The sequence below is a fragment of the Aquila chrysaetos genome, chromosome W, assembly GCF_900496995.4.
Source record: "Aquila chrysaetos chrysaetos chromosome W, bAquChr1.4, whole genome shotgun sequence".
NCBI classification, from domain to species: domain Eukaryota; kingdom Metazoa; phylum Chordata; class Aves; order Accipitriformes; family Accipitridae; genus Aquila; species Aquila chrysaetos.
Window position 1 is genome coordinate 1,156,112 of NC_054457.1, and position 21,526 is coordinate 1,177,637.

Here is a 21,526-nt window from a genome sequence, read left to right on the forward strand (position 1 = left end):
TTGAAATACCTTACAATATACTTTTTATTTAATTTTTCTGAAGAAACATCATTTAAGAACTGAAAGAACAGTGTGCCACTAAATGTTAAGGACCATATTTTAAAAATATTTATTAAAAAAAGGTTATATAGGTATGATGAATTTAAGTTGTATTTTAAAGTCAACTACTTAAGCATCTAAATGATTTAAAATTAAGTGCAAAATTGGAAGTCCAGTCACAGATGAGGCTGTAGAGTTGTGCTCAAGATAGAAGAGGTCTACCAATGGCAGGCACAGCTGCACACTCATAAGCTAACTCAGTCTGTCTTAGCCATGAATCCTGCAGATCTGAGTGACACAGCTGATTAGGTCAGTTTGATCTACTTAATATAAACTCTCCCTTTCTACTAAGAAGGATATTAACTAAAGCTTTCAGTTAAGTAATAAAACCTTTCTAATTAGCAACAACAAAAAATACCATGCTTACTCTGTTTCAGGCACTTTTAAGATCATAGTTTATTTACTGTAGGTAAAAAGCTAGTATACAGATTAAGGGATCCCTTAAATTTCAACTCTACAGTTATATACCATCTAGTATTCTTGCTCTGAATATTAACCAAAAAAATTTCTAAACACCTGTGAGCCCCACTATAAGTCTTCATTGTTATGAGGAAAAAAAAAATAAATCAATGCTTAATTTAGTCAATGCATAATATTTACACTGTGAAACCAATGGGAGATAACAAGCAGTGGCAAAGAGGCAATAAATTTTAAAAAGCCACAGTTTTATATATTTTTTATAATAGTGTGCTAATCAGCATAATTGTATATAAAAAATTAAAATATAGCAGACCATCCCATTACAGAAATTTTAATCATCTGAACTGCAGTCATTACTTGCTAACCATTTACATGCAACACCTGCTAGGACTGACTTTTTGTTTTTAAAGTGTAAAATAGATTATGAGGTTTAAGAGACAAACATTAATTTGTGTACAAACAAAATTAAAAACTGCACTCAAGAATTGTACTGGTCACAAGCCTCTTCCATACAGGAGGGAGAAAAAAAAAGAAGAAAAAAAAAAAGTACAAACGATGATAGAAAGTGGTCTCTTTCTATACACTAATTATCAAAGGCAACGCATAGACTGAGAATACCTGGATGGCAAACTCTGTAGACACTGGAAACAGCTTTCACATACATGCTCTTTATAGGAGGCCTTTCTTTCCATCAAATGGCAATGGCTGATAGCAAATAAGGGGCACCAGGTGTACAACTAAGTAGATCTTGCAAAATACTAAGATGGGACAGTTGCTAATATACAATTTGAACTATATATACAATATAATAGAATGTATCCCATCCCAAAACTGGTTTATGAAACAATTGGACCTTTCTACACTAGCCTTACGACTCAGCTATTGTTCTAATGAAAACATAAGTACACAAGAGACTTGCATGAAAAGTAAAATTTATGGGGCATTTTACAGAAACTATTGACAAAGCTGCTTAATAGCATTTCTGCTTTTAAAGTAATTTTCTTAGATATAATTGAAACAATGTCTATGTATAAAATGTCCTGACAGACACTTCAACATGGAGCTTTGGTGATTTTAAAAGGCCCTTTTTCGATCTGTTATGAATTGTACTGCAGAAGTATTGATGCATGCACACATCTGTGTCAGCTGAGACTAGTGATCCAACTGCATGCACATTTCCTCCTTGAGGTAATTTCCATGTTAAACCACTTCAATAACAGTAAGATGAAAAATAGATTAAACAAAGTATTTGTGAGAGACTGAAAGAGTTAATGCCTCAAACATTGTGGTGGGGCAAGTTCTGCTTAAAGACAAACCCTGCACAGCAAGGAACCAAGGTGAAAAGCCCATCAGCTCAGACATCAGCAACAGGAGGGGGAGGACGTGCTGGAGGGTGCACAGCTCCCTGTTCTGATACAAAGATCAAACAATGGCAGTGTCTGCAGGGAAGGAGAAGTTACTCCACAAATGACCCCCAAGCCCAAAGGCTCACAAACTGCTAAAAGGACACAAACTGAAGCCCCAGGTGCGCAAGCCCACCGGAACTGGGCCTGTTGGCTGACTGGACCAATGCTGGACCCAGGACTGGTGAAATCTTTCTCTCTTCCTTTCTCTCTCTCTGTCTTCTCTCTTTCCTTTTCCACAATCCCTACACCTCATCCGTTTCAAGATATAAACCGTTGACCAAGTCTGAGACTAAGAGTGGATCCAGCCACCCCTGGGCCCTTCTCTGAAGAGGAGTCTAGAAAGCAAGGGGGTCTGCTCTGAACCTCGTGACTCAACGGGAGGGATCTCCTTATTCCCTGAATCAATGTATATGGTTACACAGTTTACAGAAGTAGTCTTATGCCAATTCCTGTTGTGAGAAACCCTGCCACCTACTACCACACCTCCCCAGTTCAGTTTGCTTCTGTCATAAATAAAATCTTTAACTGATCGTTTGGTGTCGTTTCACCTTAATTTAGCCCGAGGGAATTTCGAATTAAACACGACTCCCTGGTCTGTCCAGTCTGGGTCGTGACAGTATTTCAGATAACTCAAACTGAATAGGAAATGGAATGCCAATATGGCAGTAAAACCCTTTTCTGTTGTTTTTAAACAGGAACGTCTCTTGTACCAGCAGAATCCTGTATACAGATACACAGAGAAGGAGGGAATACACCACTTATAATTCCCATTAAACAAGAGCTGATTCATCATGTAAGAAGGTACAAATTACAGAAAACATGAATAGTCAGTAAAAGAGAAACAACTGGTTTACATGAAAGAAGAGAGAACACTTCAGTCTGAATGCAGTTATTTTGTGAAAGCTGCTACAACAGCCCACAGAACCTCATTTGTGTTGGCTTTCATACATTCAACCTCAGGGTCTAAATCCAGAAGCTGCCGCACTCTCTTTGTGGCTAAATCATACTGCTCATCCAAAAGGGGGGCAAAAGCGTTCTCCAGAACATCTGAAGCATGGGCTAAATAAACAAGTGCTAGCAAGCGCTTGTCCATGCGGTGAGGGTCATTCACCCATTTGTCAAGAACTGCTTCTTGAACCTTCTTGATGAGACGCTGTTTGATATTGTTGTTGGTGAGAGGGTGCGTAGTCATGTCAAAAAGAAGGAAGTTCTGTTTCTCTGTTGTCAGTACACCTTTTTCCACTAGATTTTTAGCTAACCGTTCACGGACGTTTCGCAATTGGTAGTGCAACTTCAATGGGTTCCATGTTTCACCTAAAAAAACAAGCAAAAAAGCCAAGAGTCAGGCAAAGTTTAAGCTGTACTATTACAGTGATTCTCCCCCCCGCCCCCACTGCAGAGCTGTCAAATTCATATAGCTGACTGTTACACTAAGATATTGTGCTCATGTCAGCATTTCTCTGATCTCTGACCTACCCAGATATATGCACAGAGACAGAGACCACGAGAGCCTCTTTGAGGAGTTTCAGTGTACATTTAAAGTTTGGACTCAATGCTAGCTAAGCCATGTCTTGATTAGGGATATGACAAATAAGCACTCTTATACTGAAGAAAAAGAGAAAAGAAAAAAACAACAAAAAACCACCACCCCCAAAAAAACCCCCAAAACAAAACACCAAACAAAACACCACAGAGAGTCATGAAGAGAGTTAATAAAAACACAAATAAGCATCTTCTCCAATCTTTTCCATTTGTCTACTTCCAGCCTTTTATCAATTCAGAAGCTGGAAGAAGTGTCATTGCCATTCTTTCTGCCACAGAGACAAGCTAATGCACACCTACCCTATAAGTCCTTCTCATTTCTCTGTTTCTTCAGGTTTACATTCTTCTCTCTCTTCCTGCCTCCACCAGGTGAAACTGACATGCACTGTGTGAGTGTGGGTGTGCACATTACACACTGCATTCAGCTCCGGGGCCCCCAGAATAAGAAAGACATGGACCTGCTTGAGCAGGTCCAGAGGAGGGCCACAAAGATGATCAGGGGGCTGGAGCACCTCCGGTATGAGGACAGGTTGAGAGAGTTGGGGTTGTTCAGCCTGGAGAAGAGAAGGCTCCAGGGAGACCTTATTATAGCAGCCTTCCAGTACTTAAAGGGGGCCTACAGGAAAGGTGGGGAGGGACTCTTTATCAGGGAGTATAGTGATAGGACGAGGGGTAACTGTTTTAAACTGAAAGAGGGTAGATTTAGATTAGATGTAAGGAAGAAGTTCTTTACTGTGAGGGTGGTGAGGCACTGGAACAGGTTGCCCAGAGAAGTTGTGGATGCCCCATCCCTGGCAGTGTTCAAGGCCAGGTTGGATGGGGCTTTGAGCAACCTGGTCTAGTGGAAGGTGTCCCTGTCCACGGCAGAGGGGTTGGAACTAGATGATCTTTACGGTCCCTTCCAACCCAAACCATTCTATGATTCATTCTATGATTCACACGGACACATGTTGGGCAGGGGCTTTGATGTTTCTATAAAAATTATTTCTAATGATTTTTTGTTAAGGCAGGAGAACTGGGCACTTCAGAGTGTGTGCACTTAGAGGAGGGAATTTTAAAAGCACAAAATCAGCATCAACAGCTACTGAGAAAGCTAAAGTTGCTAAGCACTGAGAAATCTATCTTTGCTTAAGAGCTTACTTAAGCTAAAATTTTAGGTCCAGCCTACCTAACTATTTATTGTAAGTATTAAAATCCCCTCCTGATATAAAAGAGCCTATGCATTTTAAGAGACGAGGGAAGAAACAGCATAAAGTATTTCTTACATAGATGGGGTTTTCCCATAAATGATGTGAGAATTTCTATATCAGAAAGCTTTAAAAGAAATCATTAGTTAAATAATAATAATAACAACAACAACAACAACAATAATAATAATAATAATACACAGATTACTTTAAGGTTTCTCCCATTGTGATGGAAGGTGATGTACACTGTATCCAAGTAACAGACAAGTAAACAAATGAGGTGACACCAACTGCACAGTGAAAGGTAGAGAACCCACCCAGGCCTGAACTCCAGAAGTCCCTGTAGGAATCACATTCTCGTTGAATGTGATTCCCCAGCTTGACCATGAATGAAGCCTATCACACACCAAAAAAAAAAAAAAAAAAGTCATCTCCTTACAGTGTTTCACAGGGCAAAGGTAATTTCTTAGATGTTTCTAAATTTGTTAGGTGGATGTGGCTATACGATAATAAAAATCAGTACTGTGGCGACACCTTGTGATCAATCTCCTCAATTACACAGGCACTTGCTTCTTCAAACACAGACACGTTTGTTACATCTACAGGAAGACCTGACATTTTGATCCAAACTTCTGTATTCCCTATACTTGCTTCCCTTAGAGGCTATCTTATAAACAAGATCAGCCTGGAAAACATTGCCTTAAATGTCCATATAAATATTTCCATGATGGCTTTGAACACTAACTTCAAGCAGCATTCTTCACATCACTGATAATTAAGGATAGAGTAGCTATTTTCCAGGATCAGTCCCTAAAGCAAAATTCTAAAAGAGTTTATCAAAAACGCAAAACAAAACACAAAAATATTTTTCTTCAAAGGGCAGTTCTCTAAACCATGGGAAACACAAAGAATCCTAATGCCATCCAAGAACTAGTAATTAAATACCCATGTGTAAGTAAAAATGATTGATCTAAGTCTCAGCCACAGCACTGACAATAACTATCTTCCCAGAGCCAAAGCTTAGCAGGGCCAGGAAAACCTTAGCTTTGCTCAAGGAAAATCTACAACATTGTTCATTCATTAGTTGACCTTTTTGAATCAGCACTTGATGTGCTCCGCACTGTGAGAGAAGGTGAAATGTTAGCACAAACTATGTATTTGGGAAAAGAAAAATTAATTGGTTTTGCAGGCTGTAAAAGTGAAGGAGAGCTGAGCAAGAACTAAACTGCAAGGCTATGCAGCAGCCATGCCCCCTACTGACAAGAGCTGCTTTGTTCTCCTTTCTCCCCCCTCTGCCTGAACAGTCAAGGAGCAAGAGGGGAGGGATGGTGTCCTGGTTTAACCCCAGCCAGCAACTAAGCACCACGCAGCCGCTCACTCACTCCCCCCCCACCCAGTGGGATGGGGGAGAAAATCGGGAAAAAGAAGCAAAACCCACGGGTTGAGATAAGAACAGTTTAATAGAACAGAAAAGAAGAAACTAATAATGATAATGATAACACTAATAAAATGACAACAGCAATAATGAAAGGATTGGAATGTACAAATGATGCGCAGTGCAATTGCTCACCACCCGCCGACCGGCACCCAGCTAGTCCCCCGAGCGGCGATTCCCCGCCCCCACTTCCCAGTTCCTATACTAGATGGGACGTCATATGGTATGGAATACCCTGTTGGCCAGTTTGGGTCAGGTGCCCTGGCTGTGTCCTGTGCCAACTTCTTGTGCCCCTCCAGCTTTCTCGCTGGCTGGGCATGAGAAGCTGAAAAAATCCTTGACATTAGTCTAAACACTACTAGCAGCAACTGAAAACATCAGTGTTATCAACATTCTTCTCATACTGAACTCAAAACATAGCACCGTACCAGCTACTAGGGAGACAGTTAACTCTATCCCAGCTGAAACTAGGACAGTATCCACCCCTTATTCTATACCATTGACGTCATGCTCAGTTCCCATACCTTTAGTTACATCCTGGTCAATCATCAACACCTTATCTATCACTTTGAGACATATGAACAATGATATATATATATATATACATACACAGAGATATCATTCTTTTAGTTTATGGGTTATGTTCATTAAATGTTCATTGAGTTCATTTAGTTCCTGACTCTGGGCTCCATCCGTCATACCAGTCTTTCTGGGCAGGAGGGATGGTGCAAAGTCCTCTCAGTCGGTAGAGCAGAGTTGGGCTTCAGTGCAGTATGACGAGCAGTTGACATTGGACGCAGCAGGAGGATGGTGTGCACCGTTGGATTGTTGCATGCTGGAGTCAGTTCTGGTTCCATCACTACTGCGCTTCGCTCAGTTTTATCACAGTTTTTCTTGCTTGATCTAAGTGATTCTTACTATAGTACTATGGATATAGCATATAACAATTATAGTAATGATAACATACAGTAGCAGGGTTATATAGCAACTAATATCATACAGTTCAATTCTGGCTATTCTCACCGAAAATTAAATCCCCTTGAGGCACACATCGGACTTCCCCATCTTTTCGCATCACCCACCAAGTGCACCCAGGCCCTTGAGCAAAAGCAATCCCACAAATGGGTTTACCTTTGCCTGAGGCAGGAGTAACCCAGACTGTCTTCCCTAACATATTTTTTGTGTGCACTACAGGGACTTTATCCCCTTCTACAGTACGTAAAAATTCTGACTGGGCAGGGCCACCCCGATTGGCAGATCCTCTGGTGTTGACTAACCAGGTGGCTTTTGCGAAATGTGTATCCCAATGTTTGAAAGTTCCACCCCCCATTGCTCTCAATGTAGTCTTTAACAGTCCATTGTATCGCTCAATTTTCCCAGAGGCTGGTGCATGATAGGGGATATGATACATCCACTCAATGCCATGCTCTTTGGCCCAGGTGTCTATGAGGTTGTTTCGGAAATGAGTCCCGTTGTCTGACTCAATTCTCTCTGGGGTGCCATGTCGCCACAAGACCTGCTTTTCAAGGCCCAGGATAGTGTTCCAGGTGGTGGCATGGGGTACAGAATATGTTTCCAGCCATCCGGTGGTTGTTTCCACCATTGTGAGCACATAGCGCTTGCCTTGGCGAGTTTGTGGGAGTGTGATATAATCAATCTGCCAGGCTTCCCCAAATTTATATTTCAGCCATCGTCCTCCATACCACAGGGGTTTTAACCGTTTGGCTTGCTTAATTGCAGCACATGTTTCACATTCATGGATAACCTGTGCAATAGTGTCCATGCTCAAGTCCACCCCTCGGTCACGAGCCCATCTATATGTTGCATCTCTTCCCTGATGGCCTGAAGCATCATGGGCCCATCGAGCCATAAATAGCTCACCCTTATGTTGCCAGTCCAAGTCCACCTGAGCCACTTCAATCTTGGCAGCCTGATCCACCTGTTGGTTATTTTGATGTTCTTCAGTGGCCCAACTCTTGGGTACATGAGCATCTACATGACGTACTTTTACAACCAGATTCTCTAGCCGGGATGCGATATCTTGCCACAGTGCGGCAGCCCAAATGGGTTTTACCTCTGCGCTGCCAGTTGCTCTGCTTCCACTGCTGTAACCACCCCCACAGGGCATTTGCCACCATCCATGAGTCAGTATAGAGATAGAGCACTGGCCACTTTTCTCTTTCAGCAATGTCTAACGCTAGCTGGATGGCTTTCACCTCTGCAAACTGACTCGATTCACCTTCTCCTTCAGCAGTTTCTGCGACTTGTCGTGTAGGACTCCATACAGCAGCCTTCCACCTCCGATGCTTTCCCACAATGCGACAGGACCCATCAGTGAACAGAGCATATTGCTTCTCATTTTCTGGCAGTTTATTATACAGCGGGGCTTCTTCAGCACGTGCTACCTCCTCCTCTGGCAACATTCCAAAATCTTTGCCTTCTGGCCAGTCCGTGATCACTTCTAAAATTCCTGGGCGACTGGGGTTTCCTATGCGAGCCCGTTGTGTGATCAGTGCAATCCACTTACTCCACGTGGCATCAGTCGCGTGATGTGTAGAGGAGACCCTCCCTTTGAACATCCAGCCCAGCACTGGCAGTCGGGGTGCTAAGAGGAGCTGTGTTTCAGTACCAACCACTTCTGAGGCGGCTCGAACTCCTTCATATGCTGCCAATATCTCTTTTTCAGTTGGAGTATAGCGAGCCTCGGATCCTCGATATCCCCAACTCCAAAACCCCAGGGGTCGACCTCGGGTCTCCCCGGGTGCTTTCTGCCAGAGGCTCCAGGTCGGGCCATTCTCCCCGGCTGCAGTATAAAGCACATTTTTAACATCTTGTCCTGCCCGGACTGGTCCAAGGGCTACTGCATGAACAATCTCCCGTTTAATTTGTTCAAAGGCTTGCTGTTGCTCAGGGCCCCATTTAAAATCATTCTTCTTCCGGGTCACTTGATAGAGAGGGCTTACAATCAGACTGTAATTTGGAATATGCATTCTCCAAAAACCCACAACACCTAAGAAAGCCTGTGTTTCCTTTTTATTAGTCGGTGGAGACATAGCTGCTATTTTGTTGATCACATCCATTGGGATCTGACGATGTCCATCTTGCCATTTTATTCCTAAAAACTGGATCTCCTGTGCAGGTCCCTTGACCTTACTTTCTTTTATGGCAAAACCGGCTTTCAGAAGGATTTGGATTATCTTCTTCCCTTTCTCAAAGACTTCTTCTGCCGTGTTGCCCCATACAATGATGTCATCAATGTATTGCAGGTGTTCCGGAGCTTCACCTTTTTCCAGTGCAGTCTGGATTAGTCCATGGCAAATGGTGGGGCTGTGTTTCCACCCCTGGGGCAATCGATTCCAAGTGTACTGGACACCCCTCCAAGTAAAGGCAAACTGTGGACGACACTCTGCTGCCAGAGGGATTGAGAAAAACGCATTAGCAATGTCAATTGTAGCATACCACTTGGCTGCCTTTGACTCTAGTTTGTACTGAAGTTCTAGCATATCTGGAATGGCAGCACTCAGCGGTGGCGTGACTTCATTCAGGCCACGATAGTCAACTGTTAGTCTCCACTCCCCGTTAGACTTTCGCACGGGCCATATGGGACTATTAAAGGGTGAGCGAGTTTTGCTGATCACTCCTTGGCTCTCCAGTTGGCGAATCAACTTGTGGATGGGAATCAGAGAGTCTCGGTTGGTGTGATATTGCCGCCGGTGCACCGTCGTGGTAGCAATTGGCACTTGTTGTTCTTCAACCCTCAGCAACCCCACAGTCGAAGGGTCTTGAGAGAGACCAGGCAGGGTAGACAGCTGTTCAGTGCCCTCCGTCTCCAAGGCAGCTATACCAAAAGCCCATCGATACCCCTTTGGGTCCTTAAAATACCCTCTCCTGAGATAGTCTATGCCAAGGATACACGGAGCCTCCGGACCAGTCACAATGGGGTGTTTCTGCCATTCATTCCCAGTTAGGCTTACTTCAGCTTCCAATACAGTTAACTCTTGGGATCCCCCTGTCACACCAGAAATACAGATGGGTTCTGCCCCTTTATAACTTGATGGCATTAGAGTGCACTGTGCGCCGGTGTCTACTAGAGCCTTATACTCCTGTGGGTCTAACGTGCCAGGCCATCGAATCCACACAGTCCAATAGACCCGGTTATCCCTTTTCCTCCACCTGGCTGGAGGCAGGGCCCCTCTAATTCTGGCCAGAGTATCCGGTATTCACTTCTCGTAAAATTGGCTCAGAAGTCCCTTCAAGAGGATCAGAAATAAGATCAGCCCTTCTGCTCTGTTTGGAAACTGGGGCGGCATTTTTCCTAGTAGAATCCCCTTTTGTGGTGGTTTTTCCTCGCAGCTCACGTACCCGTGCATTTAGGACCGAGGTAGGTTTTCCATCCCATTTCCTCATGTCCTCTCCATGATCACCTAGGTAAAACCACAGGGCACCTCGCGGTGTGTACCTTCTATATTCTCTCTCTTGGGCAGAGGAGCGCTCACTCCTAATAGCTGAGACATTGGTCCTTACAGGTGGGCAATAGGACATATCCTCTTTGAATTGCTGGAAATCCTCGGACAGCTTCTCCACAGCCGAAATGCAGGCTTGTAGGGAGGAGGAGAGATTTTCTTCGTATTGACGGAGTTGGCGAGCCACTTCATCCACTGTCGGTGCCTCTTCGTCTTTCCAGGTCATTATTGCCAGTGAGTTGGCATAGGACGATGGTGCGCTACGTACAAATTTCCGCCACATGGGTCGTGTGCATTGGACTTCGTCTGGATCTTTGGGTAATTGTGGGTTGTCCGGGTCATGATGAATCGTCTCTAGCACAGCTAATTCCCTCAGATATTGGATACCTTTTTCCATGGTGGTCCACTTGCTTGATTGACATATAACATCTTCCTTAAAGGGGTACCTTTCCTTCACACTTGACAAGAGTCGCCTCCAGAGGCTGATGGCTTGTGTTCCTCTTCCAATTGCCTTGTCAATGCCACCTTCCCTGGCAAGCGATCCCAGCTGCTTGGCTTCCCTACCTTCTAATTCCAAGCTATTAGCCCCATTGTCCCAGCATCGGAGAAGCCAGGTGATAATATGCTCACCTATACGGCGGCCAAAATCTTTTCGCATATCCCGCAGCTCACTCAAGGATAGGGACCGGGTTATTACCTCTGGTTCTGCCTCTTCCTCCTGTTCCCGTGATGGCCCTGGTTCACCTTCATCCTTTGCTAAGCGAGCTGATTTTTTATATTTCTTTTTCTGTACGGGGGGCAACTGATACTGGTGCAGGTTGATCCGCTGGTTCAGTTGCAGTATCACTCGCCGGGTTTTGGATATCCGCAGCGTCTGTCGCCAAGGTTTGGGTAGCAGCGTCTGTCGCCAAGGTTTGGGTAGCAGCAGTGCTCGTCGCTGGGGCTGGAGGGACCGCAGTGCCTGTTGCCAGGGTTTGGGTAGCTGCTGTGCTCGTTGCCGCGGCTGGAGGGGCTGCAGTGCCTGTTGCTGAGGTTTGGGTAGCCACAGTTCTCTTTGCCGGGGCTGGAGGGGTCACGGTACCTGTCACCAAGGTCTGGGTGGCCGCAATGCTCGTCGCCGGGGCTGGAGGGGCCGCAGCGCCCATTGCCGGGGTTTGGGTGACCGCAGTGCTCATTGCTTTGTTGTTAGGTCCAGAGACCTTCTCTTCCCCTTGGGGGTGCTGAGTTGTGTCGAACAGGGCTCGATAGGCATGGGCCAGGCCCCAGCACGTTGCAGTGATTTGTATCTCTCTGGAGCTGCCGGGGTGACAGCATACCTTTTCCAAATATTTTACTAGTTCTTCTGGATTCTGCATTTGTTCAGGGGTGAATTTCCAAACACTGGAGGTGCCCACTTTTCTAGGTACTTGCCCATACTACCCCACACACCCTGCCACTCATAATTATCCAGCCTCGGGGCAGACCTCTGGGTGATCTTCTTAAATAGTTGTTTAACCTTAAACAAGAGCTGAACCACATTCAGGAGCATGCTAATTCCCAGCAGTAGGGCTAGGACCGTGCTGGTATCAACATCCCAAGAGTATTCAAATTTTTCAAAATTCCCAAACACCATTGTAACTGGACTGAAGGAGAATGGAGAGGGGAAAAAAGGTATCCCACTCATAGACTGGTTTTCCAAGGAGGAAAGGTAAATGGTATAATTATTAATAGTTTCCCACAGATGGCTCCCGCAGTATAAAGGTGACAATGCTGAGTGCAAATACCGGATTAATCCCACAACCGATGACTTTATCATACCATAAACCAGTGTTATACAATACATCAAAGCAAAAACCTTAATCCACCTCCCATGGATGATAAGCAGCAGAAGAGGGACTACATACAGCAAGCGAGGTGATGCATAACAGAACTTTAAAAACCAGAGCAACAACTCTAAGAACACATAAATCAACATAACGACCAGCGACTATTAGACCAATATAATGAATGCTTATAACAAATTTGTTTTAACGAGCTCTTGTCAGGTTTGTCGTTATCTCAACCCTTCGTGCCCCACGTTGGGCGCCAAAATGGACTGTCGTGGTTTAACCCCAGCCAGCAACTAAGCACCACGCAGCCGCTCACTCACTCCCCCCCCACCCAGTGGGATGGGGGAGAAAATCGGGAAAAAGAAGCAAAACCCACGGGTTGAGATAAGAACAGTTTAATAGAACAGAAAAGAAGAAACTAATAATGATAATGATAACACTAATAAAATGACAACAGCAATAATGAAAGGATTGGAATGTACAAATGATGCGCAGTGCAATTGCTCACCACCCGCCGACCGGCACCCAGCTAGTCCCCCGAGCGGCGATTCCCCGCCCCCCACTTCCCAGTTCCTATACTAGATGGGACGTCATATGGTATGGAATACCCTGTTGGCCAGTTTGGGTCAGGTGCCCTGGCTGTGTCCTGTGCCAACTTCTTGTGCCCCTCCAGCTTTCTCGCTGGCTAGGCATGAGAAGCTGAAAAATCCTTGACATTAGTCTAAACACTACTAGCAGCAACTGAAAACATCAGTGTTATCAACATTCTTCTCATACTGAACTCAAAACATAGCACCGTACCAGCTACTAGGAAGACAGTTAACTCTATCCCAGCTGAAACTAGGACAGATGGCATGAACTGTATGCAAGTATGCAAGGAAGGCTGCTTCAGGTGGTACAGGACAAATGGGAAGAACATAATGAAAACAAGAAGGCAGAGAAAGCTGGAGAGGTTTTGCTCATTTTTGAAACTCTTACTTATCTGTTGTTACAAGTAACAAATAGATTTAGACAGACAACTTCAAGTCTCATTACCCCCTACCTCCCAGTCATCTTGTTGACAAAACAGTGGGGGTTTTTCCTGCACTGTTTCCACAACTAAGTACAGCTCTGATCTACTCCAGGGAAGCTGCATTTTGTGTGTTTTGTAAAAACAGAAAAACCTTAGTGATGAATTTTGGCTACAGAAAAAACTAAAAAAAAAAAACCAAACAAAAAAACCCCAATAAAAGCACTACATGTTAAAAGATGGTCATTGTTAATTTCAGTTTAATTTATGCAGCCTGAGAATACAAACGTTGGCGAGGTATATGAAAAGTGTTAACTACAATTGTAAAGATGAAATCTAATTGACATTTCATTTTTTTGGCAACCATTTATTAGCTTTACAGGAAGAGCTGTGTGCAAAGCACTCATCTTGAAGACTTTGTTTTGAACAACTAAAGTATCTAATATTTGAAAATATTTGTTACATTTCTCCAGTTAATGGAAAAATAGAAAGAACTGACTCTTTATTGCTTCTTTACGATTAATGGCCAAATCACCCTCAATTTTTACATCTGAACGGTGGGCTCCTTATCTCCTTTCTTTATCAAAAGATCTGAATACTGAATCCATATGGCTATACTCCAAACTTCCACTAACCCTCATTTCCAATTACAGAGAAAGGCAGTTACATTTCCAGGGTGCAGTCCTGATTTACTTCAGTCAGTGGAAGACACCTCTTCCACAGAGCAGAGATGTCCTCTGACACTTCCATCTAGATCCTTTCTGTACCAAGTTAAGTCAAAAGCAACAGTTACTTATATTTGATTAAAAGCTACAATCAAAAAGAGACTACTCTAGAGGACAGACTAATTAACTTTTCTGCATACTATCTCCCCAAAACTCTTACAGTATAATCTCTAGTGATGCCAGACAATTAGCTTTATTGGGGGGGGGAAAAAAAGCAAATACATTATGTTCAAGGCTTACCACTAAGCAGTTCAATCCAATTTTGTACTGTTTCAGGAGGTTGGGTCTCTTTTATGTGTTTCAGAGCTTCATCAAGTAGAACATCCCCTGTAGGAGCATCTGACTTGCAAATCACCTAGGACAGAATAAAACAAAGTCAGTATTTTGACTTAATTCATATACCATAAACATCCAACAATAAAAACCGGAAAAATCTACCTGTTATCAGAACCAAGGAAAATTTTAAGGAGTGAGGAATATTCTCTAAGAATATGCAAGTTTAAAAAATACCTAGTTGTTAAAAAAACTATTTAGGATTTTAATTACGAAGCTACGTTAAGTCTTAAGTTATCTATAACCTAAATTAACCTTAACTGACTAAAACTGTAGTATTAATAAAATGCTTAATACCTAATTTTTTAAGGAAGATAGTCCACTAACCTGGCCAGGTCCCTCGCTTCCTCCCCAAAACAAAGTATACTACAGTGTTAAATTGCTCTCTGATGGCAGTCAATTTTACTGCTTCAAGTCAATTTATTCAGAATACTGCAGTTAAACAATTAGGCCACATGAAATTGAGAAATCAATTAGAAAGTGAAAAAGAAGGAAAACTGGTTTTCTTCTTCCATATATGGATGGATAAAAATAGGCTCAAGACAACATCTATAAGTTTTACAGTTCTGAAGAACATGCTGACCAGCAACACTATGTTCCATTCACTAAGTTAAAACACTGTGGTGGGTTGACCCTGGCTGGATGCCAGGTGCCCACCAAAGCCTCTCTATCACTCCCCCTCCTCAGCTGGACAGGGGACAGAAAATATAACAAAGGGCTTGTGGGTCAAGATAAGGACAGATCACTCAACCAATTACCGTCACGGGCAAAACAGACTCGACATAGGGAAAATTAACTTAATTTATTGCCAATCAAACCAGAGTAGGGTAATGAGAAATAAAACCAAATCTCAAAACATCTTCCCCCCACCCCTCCCTTCTTCCTGGACACAGCTTCACTCCGGAATTCTCTACCTATCCCGCCCCCCCACCGGCGCAGGGGGACGGGGAATGGGGGTTACAGTCAGTTCATCACATATTGTCTCTGCCGCTCCATCCTCTTCAGGGGCAGGACTCCTCCCACTCTTCCCCTGCTCCAGCATGGGGTCCCTCCCACGGGAGACAGTCCTCCACGGTCTTCTCCAACGTGGGTCCTTCCCACGGGCTGCAGTTCTTCACAAACTGCTCCAGCATGGGTCCCTTCCACAGGGTGCAGTCCTTCAGGAGCACACTGCTCTAGCATGGGTCCCCCACGGGGTCACAAGTCCTGCCAGAAAACCTGCTCCAGCGTGGGCTCCTCTCTCCACGGGTCTGCAGGTCCAGCCAGGAGCCTGCTCCAGCATGGGCTTCCCATGGGGTCAGAGCCTCCTTCGGGCACATGCACCTGCTCTGGCGTGGCATCCTCCACAGGCTGCAGGTGGATATCTGCTCCACCGTGGACCTCCATGGGCTGCAGGGGGACAGCCTGCCTCACCATGGTCTTCACCACAGGCTGCAGGGGAATCTCTGCTCCGGCGCCTGGAGCATCTCCTCCCCCTCCTTCTTCACTGACCTTGGTGTCTGCAGGGCTGTTTCTCTTACATGTTCTCACTCCTCTCTCCGGCTGCAGTTTCTGTGCCACAGCAACTTTTTTTCCCTTCTTAAATATGTTATCACAGAGGCACTACCACTGTCGCTGATTGGCTCGGCCTTGGCCAGTGGCGTGTCTGTCTTTGAGCTGGCTGGCATTGGCTCTTATTGGACATAGGGGAAGCTTCTAGCAGCTTTTCACAGAAGCCACCCCTGTAACCCCCCTGCTACCAAAACCTTGCCACACAAACCCAATAGAAATACACATATTAGGCAAAATATGTATGTACCAATAAATCCCTTAATATGCAATAATAAATGCAAAGTTTGTTATTTAATAACATCTGAAATTGAGTTCTTCCCCCAAGAGAGCAAAGGAGAGAGAAAAAAGAAAATCAGTCACTGTAGCAGTGCTACATATCAAGGTGCCGCGATTAGATCACTGGTCGGCCTGGACCAGGGAAGAGACAGATAACACACATGGTGTGAGTGCCAACTCCGTCCTTTATTGCGCAGTTAATTCCTTTTATACTAACAACGGTAGGTGGGATTACTGATATGTCATAGGGAGGCGATGACTAGCCTTCTACCTTTCCGTGACATCGCGAGATCTTCCGAACGCTGTACCCTACAATTCACAGTAACATATTAAAATTTAAGAATGTGAGTAACTGCTGATTACCAGTATAAATAGTTATATAAACCATGTACAAATACCATTTTTTCTGGTTAGAAAAACAAGAGCACCAAACTAAAACATAAAGATTTAACTAGCCCAAGTCAGTATGTTTGAATAAAAACAAAACAAGAAAATTCTCTCTTTCTTTTGGAAAAGAAGAATTACTACTGTTTCAAAGCTATTTATGAAAATAATGATTAAATCTGGCAATTTAAATAGTTTTACAAGTTAGCACTTTATAAGCATCAGTTTAAAAGATAACAGGCAATTGACAGAAAAACTAACACAACAAAACAGTTCCACATATACAAGAGAAGCAGCAGGTGAAAGATCTTATTTTTATTAAAGCTTCACAGTAGTCGGAAAGGTGTCCTGGAAAAGCTTTAAGTGTCCTATTGAAATATATCCCATGTTCAGTTCTGTTCTGTAGTTCTAATAATCCTTACTACAAACAATAGAGGGGTACAATACATTTTCATAGGGTCTGTAGATGACACTGAAATGAGTTGCAATGGTAAGACAGCTTCAATACTGGCAAGATGATCTCAAACTGGAGATGTGTACAAAGTCAATGAGATGAAATTAAAAAGAAATGCAAAGTAGTATAGTCAGGATGAGAAAACAGATGACAAATATAAAAGATATAATGAATGACTACATAGTTCAGAATGGCAGAAAAAACATCTAGTAATTCTAGCAGTAGACTACGAACCAAATGAATCAACAAAAGCCAACTCTTTTTGACAAAGCAAGAGTTTCATTCTAAGCTGTATTAACAGGAAATTGCTAGAGAGATCTTTGTGAATACCTAACAGGTCATAGCTGGAATACTATGTCCAATTTAGATGGTGTCTATAAAGCACAGAAACTAAGATTTTAATAAAAATCAGCAAGAATGAACCAGTCTGCAATGCCAGGCTAAAAAGAACGACGTTTGTTTAGATCTAAAAAGAAGCATGTAAGATATTTTTACAAAGAGGGTATCAAACAGTAGTTTAGGGTGTCTACTTTGGGAAAAATAAAAGATATCAGCTTATTCTGGATATATGGAAGATGCAGGATGTATTGTCAAAAACTTGAACAGGCAAATTAAACATCCAGGGAGGTTACTGAATTGCATTCAGTGGAGAATTTTAAAACTAAACATCTGCCAGGGAGGGACCAGAGAAACCTGATTTTCTGTTACTGCATCAAGATTAAATGGTCTCTTGAGATACTGTCCAGATCTCCACTTTTGGAAGCTGGAGATCACTGCAACCATAAATCTCAGATATTTGGTTTTAAGAACACAACTATGTTTTAATCCAGACAATCCCTATTTGAAACTAAACACACAAAAACGCATATTTATCTTTCTGATTTACAAGCTTGCACCAGAGCATCACTCAAAACCTTTATTAACCACATATAATGATATTACATATCTTCCAGTTTTATGTCAAGACTCTGAATTTTTGGAAGTTTCTCTTTAATTATACAGGAGCATACTTTAAGTTGGCTTTTTAAGCAGCTAGATTGTGGCTATTAATAGCCACCCTTCAGATATTCCTTTAATAATTAGCCTAAAACCACCCAACTTATTTATCTTTACTTCTTTCTAAAAATGATGTTCCAGCAGTATTTTAGTTTCTTTCATGTGTCCCATATGATTTTTTTTCACAGCAACCTTAGTTACACTGGATCACTCCAGCCTGCTGCAGTTGAGAACCAATTACTCACTGTCCTGAGTTCAGCTGGGATAGAGTTAATTTTCACAGGAACCTGGGAGGGGGCACAGCCAGGACAGCTGACCTGAACTAGCCAAGGAACTATTCCATACCATGTGACATCATGCTCAGTATATAAATGGGGAGCGGGCTGGGGGGGGAGTGCTTGGCTTTTGGTGGGGGAAGTGGTGGAGTGTTGGGTTCTGGGTGGTGAGCAGTTGCACTGTGCATAACTTGTTTTGTATATTCTTTTATTAGTACCGTTGTTGTTGTAGCTTATCTTTTTGTGTTGTCCCAGTAAATTGTCCTTATCTCAACCCTCGAGGTTCTGTTGTTTTTTTTTTTTTCTTTTCTCCTTTCTGATTCTCCTCCCCATCCCACTGGAGGGGGGTGGGGAGGAGTGAGCGAGCGGTTGGGTGGTGCTTTGCTGGGCTGAAACCACGACACTCACCATCTCACTTTAACATGAAAGATGTGAAGTTGTCTTTTTGACCTGTTTTATTAAAAAAACAAGCAAGCAAACAAACAAACACCTCACTGAAGAGATATATCCCAGACTTAAAAGCATTTTTTTAAAGTAAGATTTTTAAAAAAAGTTTAGAAAACAGCTTTTCTTGCTTATTTCAGGTTAAGATACTTTTTTCTACCACTGCAAAGAAGTTTAAGAAGCTACTCTGAATATAATCCACCATGACAGTATGAGCCTAAATATACAGACATTTGGGGAAAAGACCTGTAAGGAGCATAGACTATCCCATTCAACTCAGTGTGATAGGTTGACCCTGGCTGGATGCCAGGTGCCCACCAAAGCTGCTCTATCACTCCCCCTCCTCAGCTGGACAGGGGAGAGAAAATATAACAAAGGGCTTGTGGGTCAAGATAAGGACAGGGAGAGATCACTCAACCAATTACCGTCACGGGCAAAACAGACTCGACATAGGGAAAATTAACTTAATTTATTGCCAATCAAACCAGAGTAGGGTAATGAGAAATAAAACCAAATCTCAAAACATCTTCCCCCCACCCCTCCCTTCTTCCTGGACACAGCTTCACTCCGGAATTCTCTACCTATCCCGCCCCCCCACCGGCGCAGGGGGACGGGGAATGGGGGTTACAGTCAGTTCATCACATATTGTCTCTGCCGCTCCATCCTCTTCAGGGGCAGGACTCCTCCCACTCTTCCCCTGCTCCAGCATGGGGTCCCACCCACGGGAGACAGTCCTCCACGGTCTTCTCCAACGTGGGTCCTTCCCACGGGCTGCAGTTCTTCACAAACTGCTCCAGCATGGGTCCCTTCCATGGCGTGCAGTCCTTCAGGAGCACACTGCTCCAGCGTGGGTCCCTCACTGGGGCTCGGCCTTGGCCAGTGGCAGGTCCATCTTGGAGCCAGCTGGCATTGGCTGTATTGGACACAGGGGAATTTCTAGCAGCTTCTCACAGAAGCCACCCCTGCTGCCCTGCCCGCTACCAACACCTTGCAACGCAAACCCAATACACCGCCCCTTCTTCCAAAGGTCTTAAACTCTCTTTTTTTCTCCTGAGTTCCAGCAAAAGCTCTGTTCAGCCAGGTCAGTCTTCCCCACTGTCTCATCTTTTGGCATATGGGGACGGCCTGCTCCTGCACCTTTAAGATTTTCTTCTTGAAGAATGTCCAGGCTTCCTGGACTCCTTTGCCCTTCAGGACTACCTCCCAAGGGACTCTGTCAACCAGGCCCCTAAACAGGCCAAAGTCTGCCCTCCAGAAGTCCAAGGTAGCAGTTCTGCTAACAGTTTTTGTGCTGTTATGACTCTGGAGAGAGTTAACCAAGAAGCATTCCTCAGTAAATCCTTCTTCAAGAACGAGCAGATCCATGAGCATAGGACAGAGGTGGCTGGGCTTCCCCTGTTACCTGTCAGCATGTGCTGGGAAAGGGAAGGGAAGAGAAATACAGTGGAAGTGTGAACCAAAATACTTTTGTTTGAGAGGAAGGCTAATCAGAAGAATATGTGCATTGAATATGCAATGCAGCAGAGAAGTGACAAGAAACAGTGCTGTATGCCTGGCTGCAGAGAATGATAAACTTAGAAACAAAATTGCTGTGTATTGTAGCTTCCCAAGAGCTTATGGAGCCCTGACTGAGTGTATTGGGTTTGCATGGCAAGCTTTTGGTAGCAGGGGTGTTACAGGGGTGGCTTCTGTGAAAAGCTGCTAGAAGCTTCCCCTATGTCCGATAGAGCCAATGCCAGCCGGCTCCAAGACGGACACACCACTGGCTAAGGCCGAGCCAATCAGTGACAGTGGTAGTGCCTCTGTGATAACATATTTAAGAAGGGAAAAAAAAAGTTGCTGGGGCACAGAAACTGCAGTCAGAGTGAGAACATGTGAGAAACAATCCTGCAGACACCAAGGTCAGTGAAGAAGGAGGGGGAGGAGGTGCTCCAGGCGCCAGAGCAGAGATTCCCCTGCAGCCCGTGGTGAAGACCATGGTGAGGCAGGCTGTCCCCCTGCAGCCCATGGAGGTCCACGGTGGAGCAGATATCCACCTGCAGCCTGTGGAGGATGCCACGCCAGAGCAGGTGCATGTGCCCGAAGGAGGCTCTGACCCCATGGGAAGCCCATGCTGGAGCAGGCTCCTGGCTGGACCTGCGGACCCGTGGAGAGAGGAGCCCACGCTGGAGCAGGTTTTCTGGCAGGACTTGTGACCCCGCGGGGGACCCATGCTGGAGCAGTGTGCTCCTGAAGGACTGCACCCTGTGGAAGGGACCCATGCTGGAGAAGACCGTGGAGGACTGTCTCCCGTGGGAGGGACCCCATGCTGGAGCAGGGGAAGAGTGGGAGGAGTCCTGCCCCTGAAGAGGATGGAGCGGCAGAGACAATATGTGATGAACTGACTGTAACCCCCATTCCCCGTCCCCCTGCGCCGGTGGGGGGGCGGGATAGGCAGAGAATTTGGGAGTGAAGCTGTGCCCGGGAAGAAGGGAGGGGTGGGGGGAAGATGTTTTGAGATTTGGTTTTATTTCTCATTACCCTACTCTGGTTTGATTGGCAATAAATTAAGTTAATTTTCCCTATGTCGAGTCTGTTTTGCCCGTGACGGTAATTGGTTGAGTGATCTCTCCCTGTCCTTATGTCGACCCACGAGCCTTTTGTTATATTTTCTCTTCCAGTTGCTGGCTGGGGTTAAACCATGACATCCAGGCAATTCAGGAGGACTACAAGGATGTTG

The 21,526-nt window shown here is 44.3% G+C and overlaps 1 protein-coding gene across 1 annotated transcript in view; it reads right to left on the bottom strand.

Annotated features, from left to right (window-relative positions):
- Positions 1 to 2,455: 2,455 nt before the first annotated feature.
- Positions 2,456 to 21,526, bottom strand: part of LOC121232787 (Golgi phosphoprotein 3) — an 85,521-nt gene continuing 66,450 nt past the window's right edge. Inside the window, exons 4-5 of the mRNA XM_041121246.1 lie at positions 14,335 to 14,449; positions 2,456 to 3,239 (exon numbers count right to left, since the gene is read on the bottom strand). Coding sequence (XP_040977180.1) covers positions 2,815 to 3,239; positions 14,335 to 14,449 — 540 coding nt within the window. The 3' untranslated portion in view covers positions 2,456 to 2,814. The remainder of the gene's footprint in view (positions 3,240 to 14,334; positions 14,450 to 21,526) is intronic.